The following is a 22,791-nucleotide window of genomic DNA, read 5'->3' on the forward strand; positions in this document are numbered from 1 at the left end:
TTACGTAATCAGAGTACAAATTATGAGCTGTAACTGTATTCGGTTACAGTTACTGTTTCAATGAGTGGTAATTGGATTACAGTTACTTTGTTGAAATAAATGGATTACATGGTGGTATTTTCCTGTTTTCACATTTTGGGCTAAACCAGGACTAAACCAGGACTAAACCAGGACTAAAACCAGGACTACAACCAGGACTAAACCAGGTCTAAACCAGGTCTAAACCAGGACTAAACCAGGACTAAACCAGGTCTAAACCAGGACTAAACCAAGACTAAACCAGGTCTAAACCAGGTCTAAACCAGGCTTTTCATTGTGTTTTAGCAGACAAAACATCTTAGGTGAAGATATCCTAGTCTTTGCTTCTCTACAGCAAATCAAGTAATCCAAAGTATTCAGATTACGTTACTCACTTTAAGTAATTTAATGGATTAAGTTACAAACTACATTTTGGTGTATGTAATCTGTAATCTGTAGGGGAATACATTTTAAAAGTCACCTTCCCAACACTGTGTACAGTTTTGGGAGAATGTTCTAAATTAGGGTTATTGTGACATAAAATCTAATCTAATCTAAAAAGTTCTAATTTCCAGTCTAAATATTCAGGGTTTGAGGTGTTGAAATAAAACAAAATGCAGGTGTGTGCGTGTGAGGAAACAACATTATAACATAGATCAGAAAAGAGCCTAATATCGGCCTTTTAATACTTCAGTAACTCAACATGAATCTCATATGATGCTCATTTCTTTATTTACAATATTTACACAACAAATGACTCAGTTTGAATCAAGCGCAAAGTCCTCTCTTCTTCTTCCCCTTCCTCCCACCGTGGTCTTTATAGTCTGAAAACCTGGTGGACATAACTGCCACATTCTTCACTTTGGTCTGGGCCTTTCTCATTTCCTTCGCAATCATCATAGTTGTTATCATTATCATCATAGTCATAGTCAGAGTTTTAGTTGCCCCGGGCCAGCGGACAACCGTTAATGTCGAGCCCAGGATCTCCACCTTCTCACACAGGGGTTCTTCTGTCCCTGTGTTCTCCTCCTGCTCTTCATATGTAGAGCAGGTGAACCAATCTTCAAGTACATCTGAAGACTTATTTTTGCTCTCTCTTTTTGTACTGATGGTGGTTGAATCCTCGATCTCCACCTTCTCACACAGGGGTTCTTCTGTCCCTGTTGTCTCCAACTGCTCATCATTTGTAGAGTTTGATTCACGGACCATGCTGTTTGAGCTAAGTTCAGTCTCAGCTTGTGTCTCCTGAGTGGCTTGGACCTCATTTAGCTCTGCTGCTGAGATCTTCTGAACTTCAAACAAGTGTTTGGTCCTGTGGTAGGCTTCAAGTTTTTCTTGCCACAATTTCTTCTGCATCTCATTTTTGCCCTCTTTGTTTTTTCTTGTCTTGTTCTTTCTGTTCTTCTTTTTGGAGATGCTCGTGGCTCCCTCCTCAGCTTGGACCTCATCAAACTGGGGAACATGAACAAGACTGAGACCAGGATCAGGTTCGACTGGCTCATGGTGAGGTCCTGTATCTTCACCCGATGGTTTACAGTTAGCGGTGTCTGCTTGTACATCCGCTTTGGTCATCTCACCTTCGTCACCTTCAAGTGAAATGACCCCTGTAATGTTTCCAGAAGTTTCCTGGAGCTCCTCTGCCTCTGCTGCAGCTGTTGGCTCTGCCACAGTCTCAGAAAGAGCACCCAGAACATCTTCTGGTGGGGTAGATTTTTCCACAGTGATGGTGACCACACTGTGATAGAAGCTGTCCCCTGACTGACCGAGCTCGATCTGAGTCACTTGATCACTGAGGTGAGTGACTTTTGGCTCTGGACATGGGACGTTGGACCTCTCCTCAATGTCTATATTAATACGGGGTTTTTCCTTTTCTCGGAGCAGTTTCAACAGAAGCTGCTCCCTGGACCTCCACTCCTGAGCAGCCTTCTCAAACTCCCGTTGTTTCTGTTCATATAAGACTTTCCAGGTGTCTTCTGAGGACAAACTCTCGCCTGCCTCGTCCAGAAAAGTGTTGTTTTGTTCCATTGTTGTGACTGTAACAAAGGTTCGTGCGAAGCAAATCTCACTGAATTTCAAACTCTCAAAATCGTAATCTGCGTCTTGTCGGTCGACTGGTCTGTATGATATGAAGTTGTGAACTCTGGGGCGTACCCTTACAGATTTTATAGTAGTGGCTGCTGTGTTGTCATAAAGTCTCTTGGTTACGTCTTGGTTACGAGCCATGGTGACGGTTGCTATGGCGCTAAATTCTGTTCCATATTAGAACTCTTATAGACTGTGCTATATTACAACAAAAAATGCTGCCCCCAAATCAATATTCTCGTTCATCGTCTATATTTTCTTCACTAATGTATCAAAGATGGGGGCCATGCCTCGGTGAAAATTGCCTTTAATTCCGAATAAAAATAATTTAGGTCTGAATAAAAATTAATTCTGCTTTAAAAAGACCATGTAAACACTTCCTAATGAAAATGATTATTCGAAAGTAAACTTAATTCCGATGTAAGTGGGTGGTTTATTCTGGTTTTAAAGTGGAATTAATTTATTCCTCGATCATGTAAACTTTTATTCTTCTTAAAAATAATGCCGGGCGTTCAGCGCATGTTTGTTGGGTCCACCAGTCCTGGCTTCAGATTTTCATCCACGTCTCTTTGGATTTGTGAGCGGGATGTGGGAGTGGGCTGAGGGAGAGCAGCCGTTGACTCAGTTTGTCTTCTTCCTCCCTTCTCCTCCTCAGCCGACAGACGTAAAGCGTGATGAGAGAATTCTCCAGCTGCTCCTTCGTTATGATTGGAATGACTGCGGAAAAAAAGTTTGGATCATGTTTGTGTCCGTGGAGTAACGACAAACCGAGATGACAGAAAAGCCGGTAGCAGCTGATGTTTGTGTTTTCTTCCGGTCGACGTAAATACTTTCGTGTCTGTCCAATCAGAACCCTTCCCCACCCCCAGACATTGAGCAGAGTTAAATAAAGATGATTTAATGTGTTTTCCATGTAAACTCGAAGGAGAATATTTTAAATCCGAACTGTTTAATTCAGAACAATTAATTCGAAATAAAAAAACATCATGTAACTGTGACCAGTGTCATTAGTTCTAGTTTCTAGCAATTTGCTGTTTTATATAATTAGTTGCAAATAATGCCTTAATTCGGGACTTTTTATAAGAAATTTACTTTTTTTTTTTCTTTTTCCATGAATATGAGCACAATGTAGTAGAGATACCATATTTTTCGCACTGTAGAGCGCACTGGATTCTAAAGCGCACTGTCATTGAATGGTATATTTTCAAACTTTTTTCACATATAAACCGCACCGGACTATAAGGCGCATTAAATGAAACACAACAGTTAGATAAGTCAGTCAAAACAAACGCGTTCACAATAACTCTCAACTTTGTTCAGTTGTAATGTGTAAAAAAAACAGTCTGAGACGCTAAATTGTTTGCGTATTTACAATAACTCATAATTGTTCAAACAGTTGGGCGATTACGGCGTCCAGCACGCCCACATCCCTCTCATCATTATCCGAGTCAGTGTGGTTACTGTTACCTGGCCGTTCAGTGATGATTCCGGTCTTGGTGAAAGCTCGGACCACAGTTGATATTGATCCTTAGCCCAGGCGTCCACGATCCATTGGCAGATCGTAGCGTAAGTCGCTCGGCGCTGTCCCCTGTCTTGGTGAATGTGTGTTCTCCTTCTCTCATCCACTGCTCCCACGCAGCTCACTCTTTAACTTTATAACAGCCTTGAGTTTAAAGTCGGCGTTGTAAGCGTGTCTCTTGACAGGTGCGTTTTGATATTAAAAGGAATCACAGTATATATTACTCCGCGATGCTCCTGACTGTGGTGCGGCTTTGTAATTTACTAAAGTCGTACTAAACCAGGTCAAAACCAGGATTACAACCAGGACTAAACCAGATCTAAACCAGGTCTAAACCAGGTCTAAACCAGGTCTAAACCAGGACTAAACCAGGTCTAAACCAGGTCTAAACCAGGATTACAACCAGGACTAAACCAGATCTAAACCAGGTCTAAACCAGGTCTAAACCAGGTCTAATCCAGGTCTGAACCAGATCTAAACCAGATCTAAACCAGGTCTAAACCAGGATTACAACCAGGACTAAACCAGATCTAAACCAGCTCTAAACCAGCTCTAAACCAGGTCTGAACTAGATCTAAACCAGGTCTAAACCAGGTCTAAACCAGGTCTAAACCAGGACTAAATCAGGTCTAAACCAGGTCTAAACCAGGCTTTTCATTGTCTTTTAGCAGACAAAACATCTTAGGTGAAGATATCCTAGTCTTTGCTTCTCTACAGCAAATCAAGTAATCCAAAGTATTCAGATTACGTTACTCACTTTAAGTAATTTAATGGATTAAGTTACAAACTACATTTTGGTGTATGTAATCTGTAATCTGTAGGGGAATACATTTTAAAAGTCACCTTCCCAACACTGTGTACAGTTTTGGGAGAATGTTTTAAATTAGGGTTATTGTGACATAAAATCTAATCTAATCTAAAAAGTTCTAATTTCCAGTCTAAATATTCAGGGTTTGAGGTGTTGAAATAAAACAAAATGCAGGTGTGTGCGTGTGAGGAAACAACATTATAACATAGATCAGAAAAGAGCCTAATATCGGCCTTTTAATACTTCAATAACTCAACATGAATCTCATATGATGCTCATTTCTTTATTTACAATATTTACACAACAAATGACTCAGTTTGAATCAAGCCCAAAGTCCTCTCTTCTTCTTCCCCTTCCTCCCACCGTGGTCTTTATAGTCTGAAAACCTGGTGGACATAACTGCCACGTTCTTCACTTTGGTCCGGGCCTTTCTCATTTCCTCGCAATCATCATAGTTGTTATCATAATCATCATAGTCATAGTCATAGTTTTTCTTTGGCTTGTCCTGGACCTGATTTGAGTCCTCCATCCCATCTGTCCTCTTGTTTCTGTTCCCTTTCTTTTTCTTTCTCGAGGTGGAATCCAGGATCTCCACAGTCTCACGCAGAGATTCTTCAACCACGTTGTTTGAAGTTTTGTCAACTTCAGTCTCTGGTACATCTGGAGAATTATTTTTGTTCTCTCTTTCTGTAGTGGTAGTGGTAGAATCCTGGATCTCCACCTTCTCACACAGGGGTTCTTCTGTCCCTGTTGTCTCCAACTGCTCATCATTTGTAGAGTTTGATTCACGGACCATGCTGTTTGAGCTAAGTTCAGTCTCAGCTTGTGTCTCCTGAGTGGCTTGGACCTCATTTAGCTCTGCTGCTGAGATCTTCTGAACTTCAAACAAGTGTTTGGTCCTGTGGTAGGCTTCAAGTTTTTCTTGCCACAATTTCTTCTGCATCTCATTTTTGCCCTCTTTGTTTTTTCTTGTCTTGTTCTTTCTGTTCTGTGTTTTGGAGATGCTCGTGGCTCCCTCCTCAGCTTGGACCTCATCAAACTGGGGAACATGAACAAGACTGAGACCAGGATCAGGTTCGACTGGCTCATGGTGAGGTCCTGTATCTTCACCCGATGGTTTACAGTTAGCGGTGTCTGCTTGTACATCCGCTTTGGTCATCTCACCTTCGTCACCTTCAAGTGAAATGACCCCTGTAATGTTTCCAGAAGTTTCCTGGAGCTCCTCTGCCTCTGCTGCAGCTGTTGGCTCTGCCACAGTCTCAGAAAGAGCACCCAGAACATCTTCTGGTGGGGTAGATTTTTCCACAGTGATGGTGACCACACTGTGATAGAAGCTGTCCCCTGACTGACCGAGCTCGATCTGAGTCACTTGATCACTGAGGTGAGTGACTTTTGGCTCTGGACATGGGACGTTGGACCTCTCCTCAATGTCTATATTAATACGGGGTTTTTCCTTTTCTCGGAGCAGTTTCAACAGAAGCTGCTCCCTGGACCTCCACTCCTGAGCAGCCTTCTCAAACTCCCGTTGTTTCTGTTCATATAAGACTTTCCAGGTGTCTTCTGAGGACAAACTCTCGCCTGCCTCGTCCAGAAAAGTGTTGTTTTGTTCCATTGTTGTGACTGTAACAAAGGTTCGTGCGAAGCAAATCTCACTGAATTTCAAACTCTCAAAATCGTAATCTGCGTCTTGTCGGTCGACTGGTCTGTATGATATGAAGTTGTGAACTCTGGGGCGTACCCTTACAGATTTTATAGTAGTGGCTGCTGTGTTGTCATAAAGTCTCTTGGTTACGTCTTGGTTACGAGCCATGGTGACGGTTGCTATGGCGCTAAATTCTGTTCCATATTAGAACTCTTATAGACTGTGCTATATTACAACAAAAAATGCTGCCCCCAAATCAATATTCTCGTTCATCGTCTATATTTTCTTCACTAATGTATCAAAGATGGGGGCCATGCCTCGGTGAAAATTGCCTTTAATTCCGAATAAAAATAATTTAGGTCTGAATAAAAATTAATTCTGCTTTAAAAAGACCATGTAAACACTTCCTAATGAAAATGATTATTCGAAAGTAAACTTAATTCCGATGTAAGTGGGTGGTTTATTCTGGTTTTAAAGTGGAATTAATTTATTCCTCGATCATGTAAACGTTTATTCTTCTTAAAAATAATGCCGGGCGTTCAGCGCATGTTTGTTGGGTCCACCAGTCCTGGCTTCAGACTTTCATCCACGTCTCTTTGGATTTGTGAGCGGGATGTGGGAGTGGGCTGAGGGAGAGCAGCCGTTGACTCAGTTTGTCTTCTTCCTCCCTTCTCCTCCTCAGCCGACAGACGTAAAGCGTGATGAGAGAATTCTCCAGCTGCTCCTTCGTTATGATTGGAATGACTGCGGAAAAAAAGTTTGGATCACGTTTGTGTCCGTGGAGTAACGACAAACCGAGATGACAGAAAAGCCGGTAGCAGCTGATGTTTGTGTTTTCTTCCGGTCGACGTAAATACTTTCGTGTCTGTCCAATCAGAACCCTTCCCCACCCCCAAGACATTGAGCAGAGTTAAATAAAGATGATTTAATGTGTTTTCCATGTAAACTCGAAGGAGAATATTTTAAATCCGAACTGTTTAATTCAGAACAATTAATTCGAAATAAAAAAAAAACATAATGTATAATCATATAATTAGTTGCAAATAATGCCTTAATTCGGGACTTTTTATAAGAAATTTACTTTTTTTTTTTTTTTCCATGAATATGAGCACAACGTAGTAGAGATACCATATTTTTCGCACTGTAGAGCGCACTGGATTATAAAGCGCACTGTCATTGAATGGTATATTTTCAAACTTTTTTCACATATAAACCGCACTGGATTATAAGGCGAATTAAACGAAACATAACAGTTAGATAAGTAAGTCAAATTTTATTTAACGCGTTCACAATAACTCTGCACTTTGTTTAATTGTAACGCATAAAAAAAACACTGTCTGAGACGCTAAATTGTTGGTGTATTCACAATAACTCATAATTGTTCAAACAGTTGGGCGATTACAGCGTCAAGCTCGCCCGCATCCCTCTCGACATTATCCGAGTCAGTGTGGTTACTGTTACCTGGCCGTTCAGTGATGATTCTGGTCTTGGTGAAAGCTCGGACCACAGTTGATATTGATCCTTAGCCCGGGCGTCCACGATCCATTGGCAGATCGTGGCGTAAGTCGCTCGGCGCTGTCTCCCTGTCTTGGTGAATGTGTGTTTTCCTTCTCTCATCCACTGCTCCCACGCAGCTCGCACTTTCACTTTATAACAGCCTTGAGTTTAAAGTCGGCGTTGTAAGCGTGTCTCTTGAGAGGTGCATTTTGATATTAAAAGGAATCACAGTATATATTACTCCGCGATGCTCCTCACTGTGGTGCGGCTTTGTAGTTTACTAAAGTCGTACTAAGACACACCAGTAAATTCATATATAAAATGCTCTGGATTATAAGGCGTTTTTTGATTAATTTAAAGGCTTCTAAGTGTGCCCTATAGTGCGGAAAATAAGGTATATTATTTAAACAGCTCTTGAGGTCAAAATAAGTCTGCTGTGTACTGTTGGCATCTAACTATTGTGGTATTTTATAGTCAGAGAATCAGGAAGTGCACAGTTAGCTTGCTAGTTGTTACATGATTGGTGCGTTGAACTCATTGTGGTGAATAATTGTCCAGATTGGTGCGTTGAACTCATTGTGGTGAATAATTGTCCAGAATTTAAGTAAAAATCGTGTACATTCCCTTTAAGTGTACTCAAGTCAGTCTGTTTTTTTTTGTTTTTTTTTACTCTTTTGTTTATTTTATCTTTACTCTCTCTTTTCCCTGTGGTGCGTTCTGGTGTCAGCCGTAAATCCTAGAATCCGCTTTTAGAAATGCTCGCTGCCGCCCGCCGCTGTGTTCGCGGACTTCCCGTTCGCCGCGGCGCTCTCTTCTCCGACAGACAGATGCGAGAGGGCTTCCTGTCCAGATGTAGTTGCCGGGGAAACAATGACAGGAAGTGATGTAATCCCGGCCCTAACAGCTGGCCGGGTCGCGTGATGAGATAAAGTACAAACACGGGATTAGTCTGGCGCAGTTTGGACCATGAAGGCTCTGCTGTTTCACGTCAGGAGTCGACTACAGGTTAGACACTAAACTTTAACTATATTTACTCTTTTTAAAGCTGCACTGTGTAACTTTTCCGGTGGGGGGTGGCTAACATGTAGTCTTTCCTGTGGGTGGGCTCGCTTTTCTACAGATCTGACCGGTTACTTGACATTTTGGTGGCTTCACTTTTAATTTTTAATTTTGTCGCATGGAATATTCAAGGTAAAGCTATAACAGGTGGCAGACTCTCCAGAAAAGTTACATAGTGCAGCTTTAAGATACATTTTCATTGGTAATTTCTGGACTGCATGTTTCTGACGGTGGATTATGATCTGGTTTAATCCCTGATTCAAAAGGAAATGGATATTATGGAAAACGGAGCTTTTAACCATGTTATTTTGTCGTCCTTTCATCTAAAACAAACCTGGAGTAGTTCATTGAGGCTTGTTTCATTAATCCAATAATCCATTAATCCAAAGTCGTCGTCTCTGAGCACCTCAAAATGCTGTTAACATAACGTCGGTAGGTTATTTGTTTTCTGGATTTAGGACATTTCCTCAGAGGCATTGGTCCTGCTCTCGGGGACTTTCTCAGATCTCAGCCAGTCTTGGTCAGGACTTTTGTTGGAGGATTTTATAATTATGGTCTAGAGCTGCTCAATTATGGAAGAAATTATTATTATCACAATTATTTTGGTCGATATTGAAATCACTATTATCCAAACGATAAATTTTTAGTGCCGCGATGCATTCATTCAGCATTTCTCTCTCAGAAAAACACTTTGTTATTATAATTTACACAAAACTTTCAAATTGAAAATAAATACAGGCTGCAAAGATGAACCTTAGAGCAGTTTTTTTTTCTGTATAAAACAAAAAAAGAATGATGAATGAATATACTTTGAACATGAAATAAAGCATAGAAAAACATAAATGTTTCCAAAAGCTGTTCTATAATCTCTAAAATAAAATAAATATACTTATTTATATAAAAAAATATGTTACATTATATCATAGTACTTTTTTTCATATTCCCATGTGATCTTATAACTGTGTAATCCCTCGGTGCTCTTATGTAAAGCTATTTAGGACAAATCCGTGTATCATTCGTTCATTAATTTTTCAAAATAAAACCAAATATAAGAAAACAAAAAAACAACTGTTTTCTTAATTTTTTCTCTATAAAACCAAAATGTAAAAACAGATCACGATTCGTTTTTTCAGTTTTCGATTTTGTGTTTAAATGAATAATGGAAAAAACAACAACATTAACACCCGTTTCCTGCTCATGTGGCTTAAACTGTGATGCCGAACTTCTGCACCGCATGTGGACTGAACCAGGACTGAACTAGGACTGAACCAGGACTGAACCAGGTCCAGGACCACACCGGAACCAGACCAGGCCTGAGACCAGGACTGAGGCCGGGACTGAAGCTGAGACTGAGACTGAGGCTGGGACCAGACCGTGATTGAGACTGGGACCAGACCAGGACTGAAAACATCCTGGTTTAGTCCTGGTTTAGTCCTGGTTCAGTCCGTATCCAGCGCAAAAGTCCGGCATCACAGTTTAAGTCACGTAATCAGTTTTATTCCATTATTCATTTAAACAAAAATTGAAAACTGAAAAAAGAATCATTATCTGTTTTGTTTTGTTTTGTTTTTTTCATTTTGTTTTTTTCGAGACAAATAATGAATGAATGAATGAATGAAGAATTTTTGTTTGTTTGTTTTGTTTTCTTATTTTTGGTTTTGTACTAAAAGAATGAATGAATGAGACACAGATTACGAAAGGTTAATTTTTGTCTTGTGAATGTGACTTTTTTTTAGTATTGATTAGGGATGGGCATTCGATGAAATTTTCTTAATCGATCGTCGGAAGAATTAACGATCGATTATCGATTAATCATTAACGTTTTTATATTAAAATGATCATCATTATTATTACTATCTGCACTACTAATGTGCATAAATAAATTCAACTTTACGACATATAAACCGTAACGACTCTAGAGCCACATCAGCCCGTTTGACATTATAATGTGTTTAATTCAGTTTTGCGCAACTCTCACAGAAACGAAACTTAAAACCGCATCGCTAATTTGCATAAACTCAGCGAAGATAAAACTACAGCTCTTGTGTCGCTGATGTGGTTCAACTTGTGTCGGATTAAAAGACATGACTCAGTGGAATACAGGTTAGTGTGACCATATTTGCGTTTGTCAAAACCAGGACACCGTACGGGGGGAGGGAGGTGGGGACTTGTCATCGACATTGCGCGACTCTCACCTGGTAAAACTTTTTCCCACTGGACACCGAAACATATGTTCCTGCTTTGTACACTGTGCACATGGACTCCCACTTGTCCCGAATGCAACGGAAAGCGTGGAATTTCTTGTACAAATCATCATTAAATACGCATTTGTGCTTCGTTAGGCTGCAGACTGACCGACTGTGTTTGCTCGCTCCTTCTGAGTGCAGAGAGACACATGAACACACCTGTTTGGTCAAGCTACGCACAGCAACCTGCATTTGGTTTGTCGATTAAAATTAACGTAATCGATGAAATTCTTAATGATCAATTATTGATTAATCATGCCCATCCCTAGTATCGATACCTGATCAAATGAGTATCTAGTTTTGATACTATAGTTTTCAGTTAGTAGTAGATTTTTTATACTTTTGACAACACTAACAAGCAGGATTTGCATTTCCCCCTGTTGTCTCCATGCAGATAGTATAGTTTAATGCCGGCCTGTGGTAAATTCCAAGCCAAGCAATCACATCCCCATGGTAACGAGCAGGTAGAGGACCTTCCACCGGAAAAGTTACACAGTGCACCTTTTTAAAACTGCAGAATACACTTTTAGCTCTGGCGCTTTTATCTCGTTTTCCGTCCACTGTCTGCTACTGTAAAACGTTTTATCGATTTGTAAAGAGAAGAAACAGCCTGATGCATTAGAGGTGGGCAGCTTATTGATTATTTAACAATGGTATGATAGAAATGGTTGGGTAACAATTTATAATAACTTTAATTAGTCTTAATAAAACATGAACAGAGAATGATTCAGGCTTAGTAACTACGCAAAAGTTCTATATTGTGCAAAATTTACACTTGTGAGATTTAAGTCATGTTGGAGTTGTGTTTTGTTTCATTCACACATGTTTGAGTAACGCTTTATTTTTAGTCTGCTTGAATATCTAAAGCTCAAAATGCTCTGTTCCACCTTGTGATGTCATGAAGAGGTAATTTTCCAAGTTAACAGTGATACCTTTTACCTTTTATTTCAGAGATTTGCAATTCCAGGTCTGAAATTATCCAAACGATTCTAGTGAAGTTGTGAGGAGTTTAAAAACGCAGTGGAGCACTTCCTGTATTACCACATGACATCACAAGGTGGAACTGAATGTTATTTCTATCTTAGACCGTATCAGTCACACGACAACCTGTCCCACCACAGCACACGTAAGCGTCCATTTCTCAGGCGATTGTGGGCTACACCTGTACTTCTGGAACTCAAGTGCAGCCTTCTTTGTCCACCCTAAACACCGGCTCCTTGTGGACAAAAGGCCAAAACTAATAAAAACTTCACCGTTTCGACCATAAAATCTTGTCATGTGGACACCACCTAAAACTTATTTGGTTTGGTTGTTAAAGACAAAAGTGTTAGAAAGACCCTTCAGTGTAAACACTTCTGTTCCCTTTGGCTTGCTGATCTTGTGAGGAAGTGATAAATGCAGGAATATGGAGGCAAAGCACATCAAGCACATCTGGCCACACCTCAGTAGGAATCGTCAACGTCTCAGTTTGAAATGTACGTCCTCTGGTCATCTCAGTCGATATAAACTTGGTGCTTTGTAACGTTCGTGGGCAGATGTTTGAGGGACATACGGCTGTTTCTGATGACCTCAACAAGAAGAACAAACCGTTCTCTGTATTCCAAAAACTCATCGAGCTTTGCAAATGGATTAATTATTTATCATCAAGAGATACATATTTAGGTTAAACAACATTATAACAGATCATAAAATAGCATAATAGAGGATCTATAATAATAACCTAACCCTAACTCCTAATCCTTTAATTACATAAACCACCTGAATCATTCTTAATCTTTATTTAGACTAAATAAAGTGTAATTACTATAAATTGATACCTGGCTGTAGTCTTTTAGTCGTTTAGTCGATTAATCAGTACATGGAGTCTTCGTTGTAGTTGTATTATTAAGATTTTAAGGATTTATATTGAACAGGAGAAGTTAGTGAGTGAGATACCTGAAGATTTGGTATTTTTTGGGTATTTATTTGTAAAAAAAAAAAAAAAAAAAAGAAAAGCTGATTAAAGTTGTTTTTATAGTCTTACGAATTCAGTTTGGCTCAGATACATAGAGATAATAATTTTTAGCACTTTTCCCACGCCAATTTTCAGTAATTTTGAGTAATAAATAATAACTAATCTATCAGCAGGACATGTCTTTAGTCGACTACAGCTCCAGTGGTTCTAATTGTTGTATAAATTGTTATATTAATTGCGGCATTTAAGTTTTAATCAACTTCAGAGCTTCATTATCCAGGACAAATATACAATTAAGTTAAATATAGCAAAACTAATACACGGTTCATTTGAAGTGTCTCAGTGTTGCGTGTGTTCTGATGTCATTAAGGCCCGATACGCAGCAAATGAAGCTTGTGTTTTGTCTAATGAGGAGAGAGACTGTTTATGGTGGTCTGATAATCATTTGTTTCTGTGGCAGCGACACAGAAACTGGCTATTAATTCTCCCACAAAACTGCAACTGTTATTCTGAGCTAATGGGGAAGATTTTAAGAGCCCGTGTGACGCTGTTTTCTGATCTGTTATGATGTTTACTCGTCACAAACAAACCTGGAGTTGTGTTTTGTTTTATTTACACATGTTTAACACACAAACCCCACACAGAAAGATTTAGGCTGAGCTCTTCTCTCAAACAGAAAACATGCACATGCAGGAAGTGCTCCACTGTGTTTTTAAACTTCATACACCTTCACTAGAATCATTTGGATAATTTCAGCCTTGGAATTACCAATGTCTACTGAACGAAAGGATAAAGGGGCTGTTAACTTGAAAACTACATGTGTAGATAGACTAATAATAAAGAATTACTCAAATATGTCTGAATTAAAAATATGTCTGAATTGAAGATTATAACTTGACTTAAAGCTCACAAAAGCAGCGCCAAAATGTGGCCATACCAGCTTGTCTAAACCTGATCCCGTCAGATCTCAGAAGCTCAGCAGGGTCGGGCCTGGTCAGGACTTGGATGAGAAAACACTGGGAAAATCAGGTGCCACAGGGGGGCACCGGTCGCAAAAACTGTTGTTGTGTCCTCAGGCAAGACACTTCACCCACATTGGCTAGCATGAAAGTGATGTATGTGTGTGAGCCTTACTTCTGTCAGTCTGCCACAGGGCAGCTGTGGCTACAGTAGTAGTTTACCACCACCAGGTAATGCTCTGTAAAGTGTCTTTGAGTGTCAAGAGAAGCGCTCTAGAAAACTGAAAAAACTAGACGAGAAACTAGAAAAAAGAGAGGGGGGGGGATTCTGTCATTGTTTAACAGTACTTTTTACTTCAGCCTAAACCCTTTCAGTTCATGTTTTGTTTTGTTTTGTTTTGTCTCTGCAAAATAACCGAATAAAGTAGTACTATGACTATTACTATATATATATAATATAAATCATCTGACCGGACACGTCATAGCAACATCATGTGACACTCTGAGGAAGAAGTGAGCAGTCGAAACTGTCACGTATGAAAACAAACTCTTGGTCTGAAAAAAAGAACCTAATAACATAAATGGTACCGTTGTCTAGGATACACACTTCTTCTATAGTACTTAATGAAGATGTGAGTCAGACATGGACATGATTGACAGGTGGATTAGCCAATCAGGGACAAGCATGGTCCAAATATGGCTGCTTATGAGGAAAAATGAAAAAAAAAAAAAAAAATCAGTGTTAGACTTTTTTTTTTTAATCATCACTCAGATTGTTGCATGTTCTACCACTGTCACTACTCTAACCAAATCCATCAGTCACTCACATCTGAAAATAGGGCAGTTCACCAGTGACCAGACTCTTCATTAAGTCTTGAAGTGTGTTTTCTGGACCCCAGGCGATGACGGGTGACCAATGAGCTCCCTCGCGCGTCACCGAAATAACCAAATCTGATCGGGCACTGGACGCGGTCACTGTCTGAATCCGGCTCGTCAGCTCGTCTCTAAAAATAACCGATGCAGTTTTTCACTTGGTCGTTAACCTTCTAAACTGCATCTAATCTGTACGAAGTTTATCAGAGCAATTAAGTAGAGGAGATGTGTGTTCCTGTGAAAAAGGTGTGAAGACTGTACCGCTGCAAATTAAATGCATTACTCACACTAAAAACTAACACACAAAAATGCTTATAGAAATACACTATTTTGTTTACTTTTTTCTGCATAAATAGTTGTTTTTGCATGAACTCCCCCTGCTGGTGTAGTCTTGTAAGTGCAGTTTGGGTCAGATACACAGATAGTAATATTTTTGACCGCTTTTGCCAGACTAATCAATGATCAGCAGGATATTTCTTTAGTCGAGCAAGAATTTCTTTCGTTGAGTACAGCCCCGATTAAAAAAAACCAAAAAAAAAACCCTCAAGGTCCGGTCAGACCACAGTGTCAAACAAAACACCCAAGACGCCTCTATTTGGACACTTTTGCGTTAGAGTTCAGACGCCATGGACGAACAGGAGAAAAATATTTGAAGCGCGTCCGTTGCCCTGGAAACAAGTGCCTGGTCCCGGTCTTTTCCCGAAATATATGTATGTATACTCTAATGCTAATGACACTGGATCAGTCCTCGTCTAGTTCTGGTCTAGTCCTGGTTTAGTTCTGGTCTAGTCCTGGTCTAGTCCTGGTTTAGTCTTGGTCTAGTCTTGGTTTAGTCTCCTGGTTTAGTCTCCTGGTTTAGTCTTGGTCTAGTCTTGGTCTAGTCTTGGTTTAGTCTCCTGGTTTAGTCTCCTGGTTTAGTCTGGTCTAGTCTTGGTTTAGTCTCCTGGTTTAGTCTTGGTTTAGTCTTGGTCTAGTCTTGGTTTAGTCTCCTGGTTTAGTCCTGGTTTAGTCTTGGTCTAGTCTTGGTCTAGTCTTGGTTTAGTCTCCTGGTTTAGTCTCCTGGTTTAGTCCTGGTCTAGTCCTGGTTTAGTCTTGATCTAGTCTTGGTTTAGTCTCCTGGTTTAGTCTTGGTCTAGTCTTGGTTTAGTCTCCTGGTCTAGTCCTGGTCTAGTCCTGGTCTAGTCCTGGTCTAGTCCTGGTCTAGTCCTGGTCTAGTCTTGGTCTAGTCTTGGTTTAGTCTCCTGGTTTAGTCTCCTGGTTTAGTCTCCTGGTTTAGTCTTGGTTTAGTCTCCTGGTTTAGTCTTTGTCTAGTCCTGGTTTAGTCTTGATCTAGTCTTGGTTTAGTCTCCTGGTTTAGTCTTGGTTTAGTCCTGGTTTAGTCTTGGTCTAGTCCTGGTTTAGTCTTGGTCTAGTCCTGGTTTAGTCTCCTGATTTAGTCCTGGTCCAGTCCTGGTCCGGTCCTGGTCTGGTCCTGGTTTAGTCCTGGCGATCTTCCGGATAATACCGTCTCTACATCACTGGACACTCGTCTCTGATTCGCGCCGTAAAAACACAAGACGCCCTCCGACTCCACGTAGACTTTCCATATAAACCGGACGCCTTGACGCTCCGGTCTGAACGGGCCTTAAAAGAATAAAAAGAGAATAAAAAATAAAGACTAAAACAAAGAAAAAATAGTAAAAAAGTGATCGATACTTGTCTGTGTGCATGAGTATGACAGATGATACAGATATTGTTCAGCGTCTCCAGTCTGCCTCCAGCTCAGGCTTCTGAATAAAACATGTCTTCATCCATTCTTCATGTTCTGTTACATCAGTATCTGCTCCAGTCTCAGCCTACGGACCTCAAGGAGCAACGATTCCCACATTCGCACGTTTTAGTTTCGCTGGGGGTCCGTCACCTGCTGGAATGTTCCACAGTGTGACTTTAAACAGCTCTGACTTAAGGTGGTTTTATAGCTCGAAAATACCTAGAAAATCGAGCGTTCTGAGTGTGAGCGGGGTCGCCTCTCCGCAGATCTGACCTGTAACTTGGTCTGGTTTGGGGTCCACGAAGATAGAAAGGTTTAGTGACGGACCCTCCATTAGAAAAGTTACACAGAGCAGCTTTAAACGTGAACAAACCTGAGCCAATTATAGATGGTTTTACAGCTCGAAAATACCTAGAAAATCGAGCGTTCTGACTGTGATCGGGGTCGCCTCTCCGTAGATCTGACCTGTAGCTTGGTCTGGTTTGGTCTCCGTGAAGATAGAAAGGTTTACTGCCAGACAAAGCAATAACAATGAATATTTTTTAACCATTTTTTTTCTCTTTTTTTTGATTTGTTTGTTAAATGTCCAACAGATTTTGACCTCGGTTTTCAATATTTACTTTAAAATTTGTTTTTTGATTTGTGTTATTTGAAATAGTCTCGGTGCCTATTTCAGTTTTGAAATGTATTTGCTTCTAGCAGCAGAGCTTCCGGGGCGTATAAATCAGAGAGAATAAAATTTCAAAGTTGAAAGTGCTTTATATTTAAATTAAATATTGGAAATAGAGGTCGAAATCTGTTTTGCGTTTGTTTTTGATTTGAGCGGAATAATCAGATCATCTTTTCCCATTTTATTGTTTTTCGTTCTTAATTGAAATTCAGAAGAACAAATGATACACGGACCATCATGGAGACCAAACCAGACCAAGTTACAGGTCAGATCTGTGGAGAGGCGACCCCCCTCACAGTCAGTACGCCTGTTTTTCAAGGTATTTTTGAGACATAAAACCACCTGTAATTGAATAAATATAAAGTAGAGCTGTTTAATGTCACACTGTGGAACATTCCAGTGACGCAAACTATGATGTATCCATAAAAACAAGCAGGTGACGGAGCCCCAACCAAAAAGTTACACAGTGCAGCTTTAACATTCTTTTTGAAGATGATACAGGAGGATGTGTTTACTGTGTTGACATGTTTCGGCTGCTGCTGTGAGCCGTGTTTTAGTGACACTTTTTGCCACCAGCAGCCAAAACATGTCACTAAAATAAAAACAACTCCTACTTTGTTGTCTTAAAAAATAACCCAATTAATTAAAAAAGCAAGTGACTCGCTACCAGAAAAGTTTCATACTAGTACTAACTTTTAATAATCAATAAAAATAATCTTGAACATGCGGACTTAAAACAAACAAAATTGAGAAAACTGTTCTTTTTTAAACTACAAAATGATGTAATTATTATCAAACGAAAATGAATCTTTAGTCTTAAGCATTTCTGATTTCATTTCATGCTACAAATCGTATAAAATTTGGCCTCTGATTATAAATATTTGGTAATTAGTGTATTGTTTTGTGTAAATGTGACAAAACGACTCAACATTTTGAACTGTGGTTTTGACACTGCAGTGATTAATTACTGTGCAGTGTGTTAAAGTTTCTGTAGAGGGAGCTCTTCTCATTATGTTAAATGTTTTTGGGTAGTGAGGACTTGTCACTTCACTCAAAATTAGTTCAAACTCATCAAAATGAAATATAGTCGCACCAACTGAAGAGCTGGTGTTTCTGGATTTTGTTTTGGATTTTCTGAAACAAAATATTGAGTCACTTTTTAACACGTTTTTGCACTTTACGATCATTATCTTCATCTTTTTGCACAGACCTCATAGTGTTTGTCTTTGTCTTTTGCGATCTTGAGTTATCCACAAATTTTAAGATACATTGTGTAACTTTTCTGGTGGTGTCTCTATGTTCCACAGCAGGAAACTTGTCTTGAGCCAGCTTGCCTCTTCACAGATCTGACCCGGAACTTGACCTTATGGAAAGAGATTGGGTTAAAGCTGTAAAGTGGAACATTCTGGGCAAATCAGTAAAATTTTAATGAAGACATAGTTTTTGTTTTGGGTTTTTTTGGCATAATCTAGGGCTGCTTGATTAGGGAAAAAAATCATTATTTTAAGATTATTTTGGTCAATATTGAAATCACGAATATTCAAATGATTATGTTTTTGTTACAAAATGTATTTATTCACCATTTCTCTCTCAAAAAAAAAAAAACTTTGTTACTCATAATTTACCCATAACCTTTAAATTGAAAATCGATATAAGCTACAAATATGAACCTTAGAGCAGTTTTGTGATGTATAAAACATAAAATGAATAAAATTTACTTTGAACATGAAATAAGTTAGAAAAAAACATAAATGTATCCAAAATAAACTATATAACCATCGTTTCTACAATCTCTATATAAAAAAATAATAATAAAAAAAAGCTAGACTTATTTATTTAAAAAAGAAAAATTCCAATATCCCAAAATAAACTTTGTTAAGCTTTAAATCGTTTTAACTCGAGTGTATGAGTTTGGAGATCATTTGACACACAAATCAAAATCGTGATCAAATTTCAATTAATTACACAGCCTTGGCATAATCTCAATAAAATAAGTTTTGCACAAAATGTGAATGAACCATAAAATTAACCACAAAAGTGCAGAAATGTGAGTTTATACACTTTTTTTTTTGAAGATTACACTAGAGGTTTCAAGTAGGGCTGAGTGTCATGAAGAAGTTGCCGATACGATACAGTGCACTTTCGGTTCGATACGATATATTTCAAATCAATTCGATATTGGTCAATAAAAAATGAAGGCTAAATCATGGCTGTGATACTAAAAGTCTTTGTTAAACCACTTTTTGTGTAAAGTTAATATGAAACACAAACATTTTAATCAACAAAACAGTGAAAATGTCAAAAAAAAAAACAAGTTTCCTTCCTCTAAACAACCAACAAAACTGTAGCACTGTAACTAAATAATTTAGTAAAATATACCAAAAAATACTCTTGGCAATATATCGGTACAGCAGCCCACGATTTTGATACTGTATCATCACATTAAACAATACGATATATCGGTATTTTGATATTTTTGCACACCACTAGTTCTAGAAATAGAGGTAGTTGCTGTTATGTATTGAGTGTTAACGTGATTTAATGTGAATGTATGGTCAACAAGTTACGCTTTTGATATGAGAGAGGACTCCAGGAAAGTTCCACGGTGTGACTTTAAGCATCTCCATCGAGCATTTCCTCATTACGGGTGTTTGTTTTGCTCAAAAATACAACAATTCCTTCTGTGAATGTGTCGCTCTGAACTGTAATGTGGCGCAGTGCTGTAGTCCGCTCGTCTCCCTTGTGATAAATGGGTTTAATCTATACTGTGGAACATTCTGGACCAAGCGATAATATCTCCATGGAGACGTCAGGTGGCAGACGCTCAGCTGTAACGGTTACGTATTGTGCGGCTTTGAAGAAACAACAACAGCATTTTCATATCTCCAAAACAGCAATAGAGATATTATCAAATTTCCGATATGTTTAATCCTGGAATACCGTCGCCATGGTTACACAGTGGGGTATTCAGAGTGGGGCATTGTGGTGGGGTGGGGGGGGGGGGGGTATTACATAAACCTAATTGGGCACTGGACGTCCTGTGAACTCCTCTGACCGTGAGAGGGACAGGTGTGGAGCGCTCCGGTCATCCGAGACACCGCGGCACAGGAAGTGGACTAACGCCGCAAATCCCAACTATCTGACACGGAGCGAGGGAGAGAGAGAACGAGGGAGGAAAGAGGGGGGGGAGAGGAATGAGAGGGAGACAAAAGGAGGAGTGAGGGATGGAGAAAGAGAGATGAGGTAGGAGATATATATATATATAAAGAGAGAGAGAGAGAGACAGAGGAAGAGAGGGAGAAAGTGGGATTGGTGAGGTGAGAAAGAGACAAAAAGGAGGGATAGAGAAAGGGAGAGGCAGAAGGAGATAGGAAAGAGAGAGAGAGGGGAGAGAGAGGAGATAAGAAAGTGGGGGGAAAGACAGACGAGCAGAATTCGGAGGAAAAATGGAGAGACAGAGGGAGATAGGAAAGTGATAGAGGGGAGGGAGAGGAGATTAGAAATAGAGAACGAGGGAGTGAGGGATGGAGAAAGAGAGACTGGGAGCTAGGAAAGAGAGAGAGGAGGAGACAGGAGAGAGAGAAAGAGAAAGAGGAATAGGGGGTAGGGAGAAAGGGAAAGTGGTGGGGTGAGAGAGAGACAAAAGGGAGACATGGAGAAAGGGATAGAGAGGAGATAGGAAATAGAGAAAGAAAGAGAGGGTAGAGGCGGACGAGGGGAAAGACAAACAAGCAGCATTCAGAGGAGAGAAGGAGAGGCAGAGGGAGATAAGAAAGAGAAAGGAGGGAAAGAGAGGAGATAAGAGAGAGAGAGGGAGGAAAGAGACAAAAGAGGGGGAGGTGGAGGAGTGAGGGATGGAGAAAAAGAGACAGGGAGCAACGAAAGATAGAGGAGATAGAAGATAGAGAAATAGGGTGAGGGAAAAGAAAAGGGGGGGGGACAGAGGGAGCTAAGGGAGAGAAAAAATAGAGAAACTGGTAAAGGCAGATGAGGGAAAAGACAGATGAGTGGGATTCGGAGGAGATAGAGGGGAGAGAGAGGAGAAAAGAAAAAGAGAGAAGGATGGAGAGAGAGGGAGGAGGAAAGAGAGAGACAAAAGAGAGAGGTGGAGGAGTGAGGAGAAAGAGAGACAGGGGGAGCTAGGAAAGAGAGAGAGGGGAGAGAGAAGGAGGTAGAGGCAGAGGAGGAGACAGACAAACGAGCGACATTCAGAGGAGAGAGGGAGAGACAGAGGGAGCTGAGAGAGAAAGAGGGTGAGGAGAAAGAGAAGGAGAGAGGACCGGAATGGAGAAAGAGAAGAGAGGGAGCTAGGAAAGAAAGAGAGGGTAGAGGCGGACGAGGGGAAAGACAAACGAGCGGCATTCGGAGGAGAGAGGGCGAGACGGAGGGAGATGGGAAAGAGAGATAGAGGGGAGAGAGAGGAGATAAGAAATAGAGAGAAAGATAGAGAGAGAGGGGGAGTCAAGAGAGAAAAACAAAAAAGAGGGAGGCAGTGGAGAGAGGAATGAAAAGGGGCAGAAACAGAGAGAGAGTTTGATCGGAAAGAGAGACAGAGACAGACAGAGTAAGGTGGAGAGAGAAGGGAGGGCTAGGAAATCGAGAGAGTGAAAGAGAGAGGAGCACAGAGGGAGAGGGAGAGGGGGAGTGGAAAAGAGAGAGAGAATGACAGAGGGGAAGGGGAGGGAGAGAGAGAGAGCATCCGGAGTGTAATTGTGTTGCGTAACAGCTTTGGATGGGACATTGATTTCGACCCTGACCCATATTTACCCCCGACAATAGAGATGAGAGGGGGATGAGCGGGGGGAAAAAGAGGGGGAGAGAGTGACAGGAGAGGGAGAAAAAGAGAGAGGAGCACGGAAGAGAAGAGAAGAGAAGAGAGAGGAGGGCTTTAAAACTCTGCAATATGGATTTACGCAGCATAAGGATTAGAGCCATTTCCTGACTTAAAGGTCCTGCAATATCCATGTTTATTTATAGCACTTTTACACAATTTCACAACTTAAAATGTACAGAAAACTCGTAATAATAACTTTAAATTTTATTTATTTGTATTCGTAGCTCTTGGTGAGACTGAAATCTACTCAAACATTAAACTATCAAAAGTATTCCAGTGTTCCTTAAGCGAAACATAACATGGAAAGTTGTATGTTTTTGATGCTTTTATTTTCAAGAATCTGTGCCCTATAGAAAGTCAAGTCCGCTGCTTCTCGGGGTTTTCCAGGACCACCTAAGAAAATATTTGGTCTTCTGAGTACCACCAGATCCAAAATAAGTCTACTACTATATATAAACAAGAGCAAAAATAAATCTAAATTTAAAATGATTTAATACGACTGCACAATCCCGGTAGTTTTAAACATAGAATAACTCAAAAGACGACAGATAGAGAATATTAGAACGTATACACGATAATTTAATGGTGCATTGTGTTTGTAACTTCTGGAATGGTTCACAGTATGGCATTAAACCTTTCTGTCTTCATGGAAACCAAATCAAACCAAGTTACAGGTCAGATCTGCGGAGAGGCAGCCCCGCTCACAGTCAGAACACCTGTTTTTTTCGATATTTTCGAGCTATAAAACCACCTGTAATTGAATAAATGTGAAGTAGAGCTGTTTAATGTCACACTGTGGGACATTCCAGGCAGAGTACGATCATAAACGATAAACTTTTGTGCCTTCGTAAACATTATTATTTGTACGACCATAAATAAA

At 40.1% G+C, this 22,791-nt stretch overlaps 1 protein-coding gene across 3 annotated transcripts in view; it reads left to right on the forward strand.

Annotated features, from left to right (window-relative positions):
* rps6ka3b (ribosomal protein S6 kinase, polypeptide 3b) overlaps positions 1 to 22,791 on the forward strand; it is a 140,201-nt gene that overhangs the window by 60,885 nt on the left and 56,525 nt on the right. The window contains exon 1 of one of the 3 annotated variants that reach the window (XM_055150757.1): positions 8,515 to 8,571. The exons of the other annotated variants lie outside the window; for them this stretch is intronic. Coding sequence (XP_055006732.1) covers positions 8,533 to 8,571 — 39 coding nt within the window. The 5' untranslated portion in view covers positions 8,515 to 8,532. Of the gene's footprint in view, positions 1 to 8,514; positions 8,572 to 22,791 lie in introns of those variants that run through there. 3 annotated transcript variants of the gene reach the window in all.

The sequence above is a fragment of the Boleophthalmus pectinirostris genome, unplaced genomic scaffold (assembly GCF_026225935.1).
Source record: "Boleophthalmus pectinirostris isolate CB_2022bp ecotype Guang Dong unplaced genomic scaffold, ASM2622593v1 HiC_scaffold_15, whole genome shotgun sequence".
Lineage (NCBI taxonomy): Eukaryota > Metazoa > Chordata > Actinopteri > Gobiiformes > Gobiidae > Boleophthalmus > Boleophthalmus pectinirostris.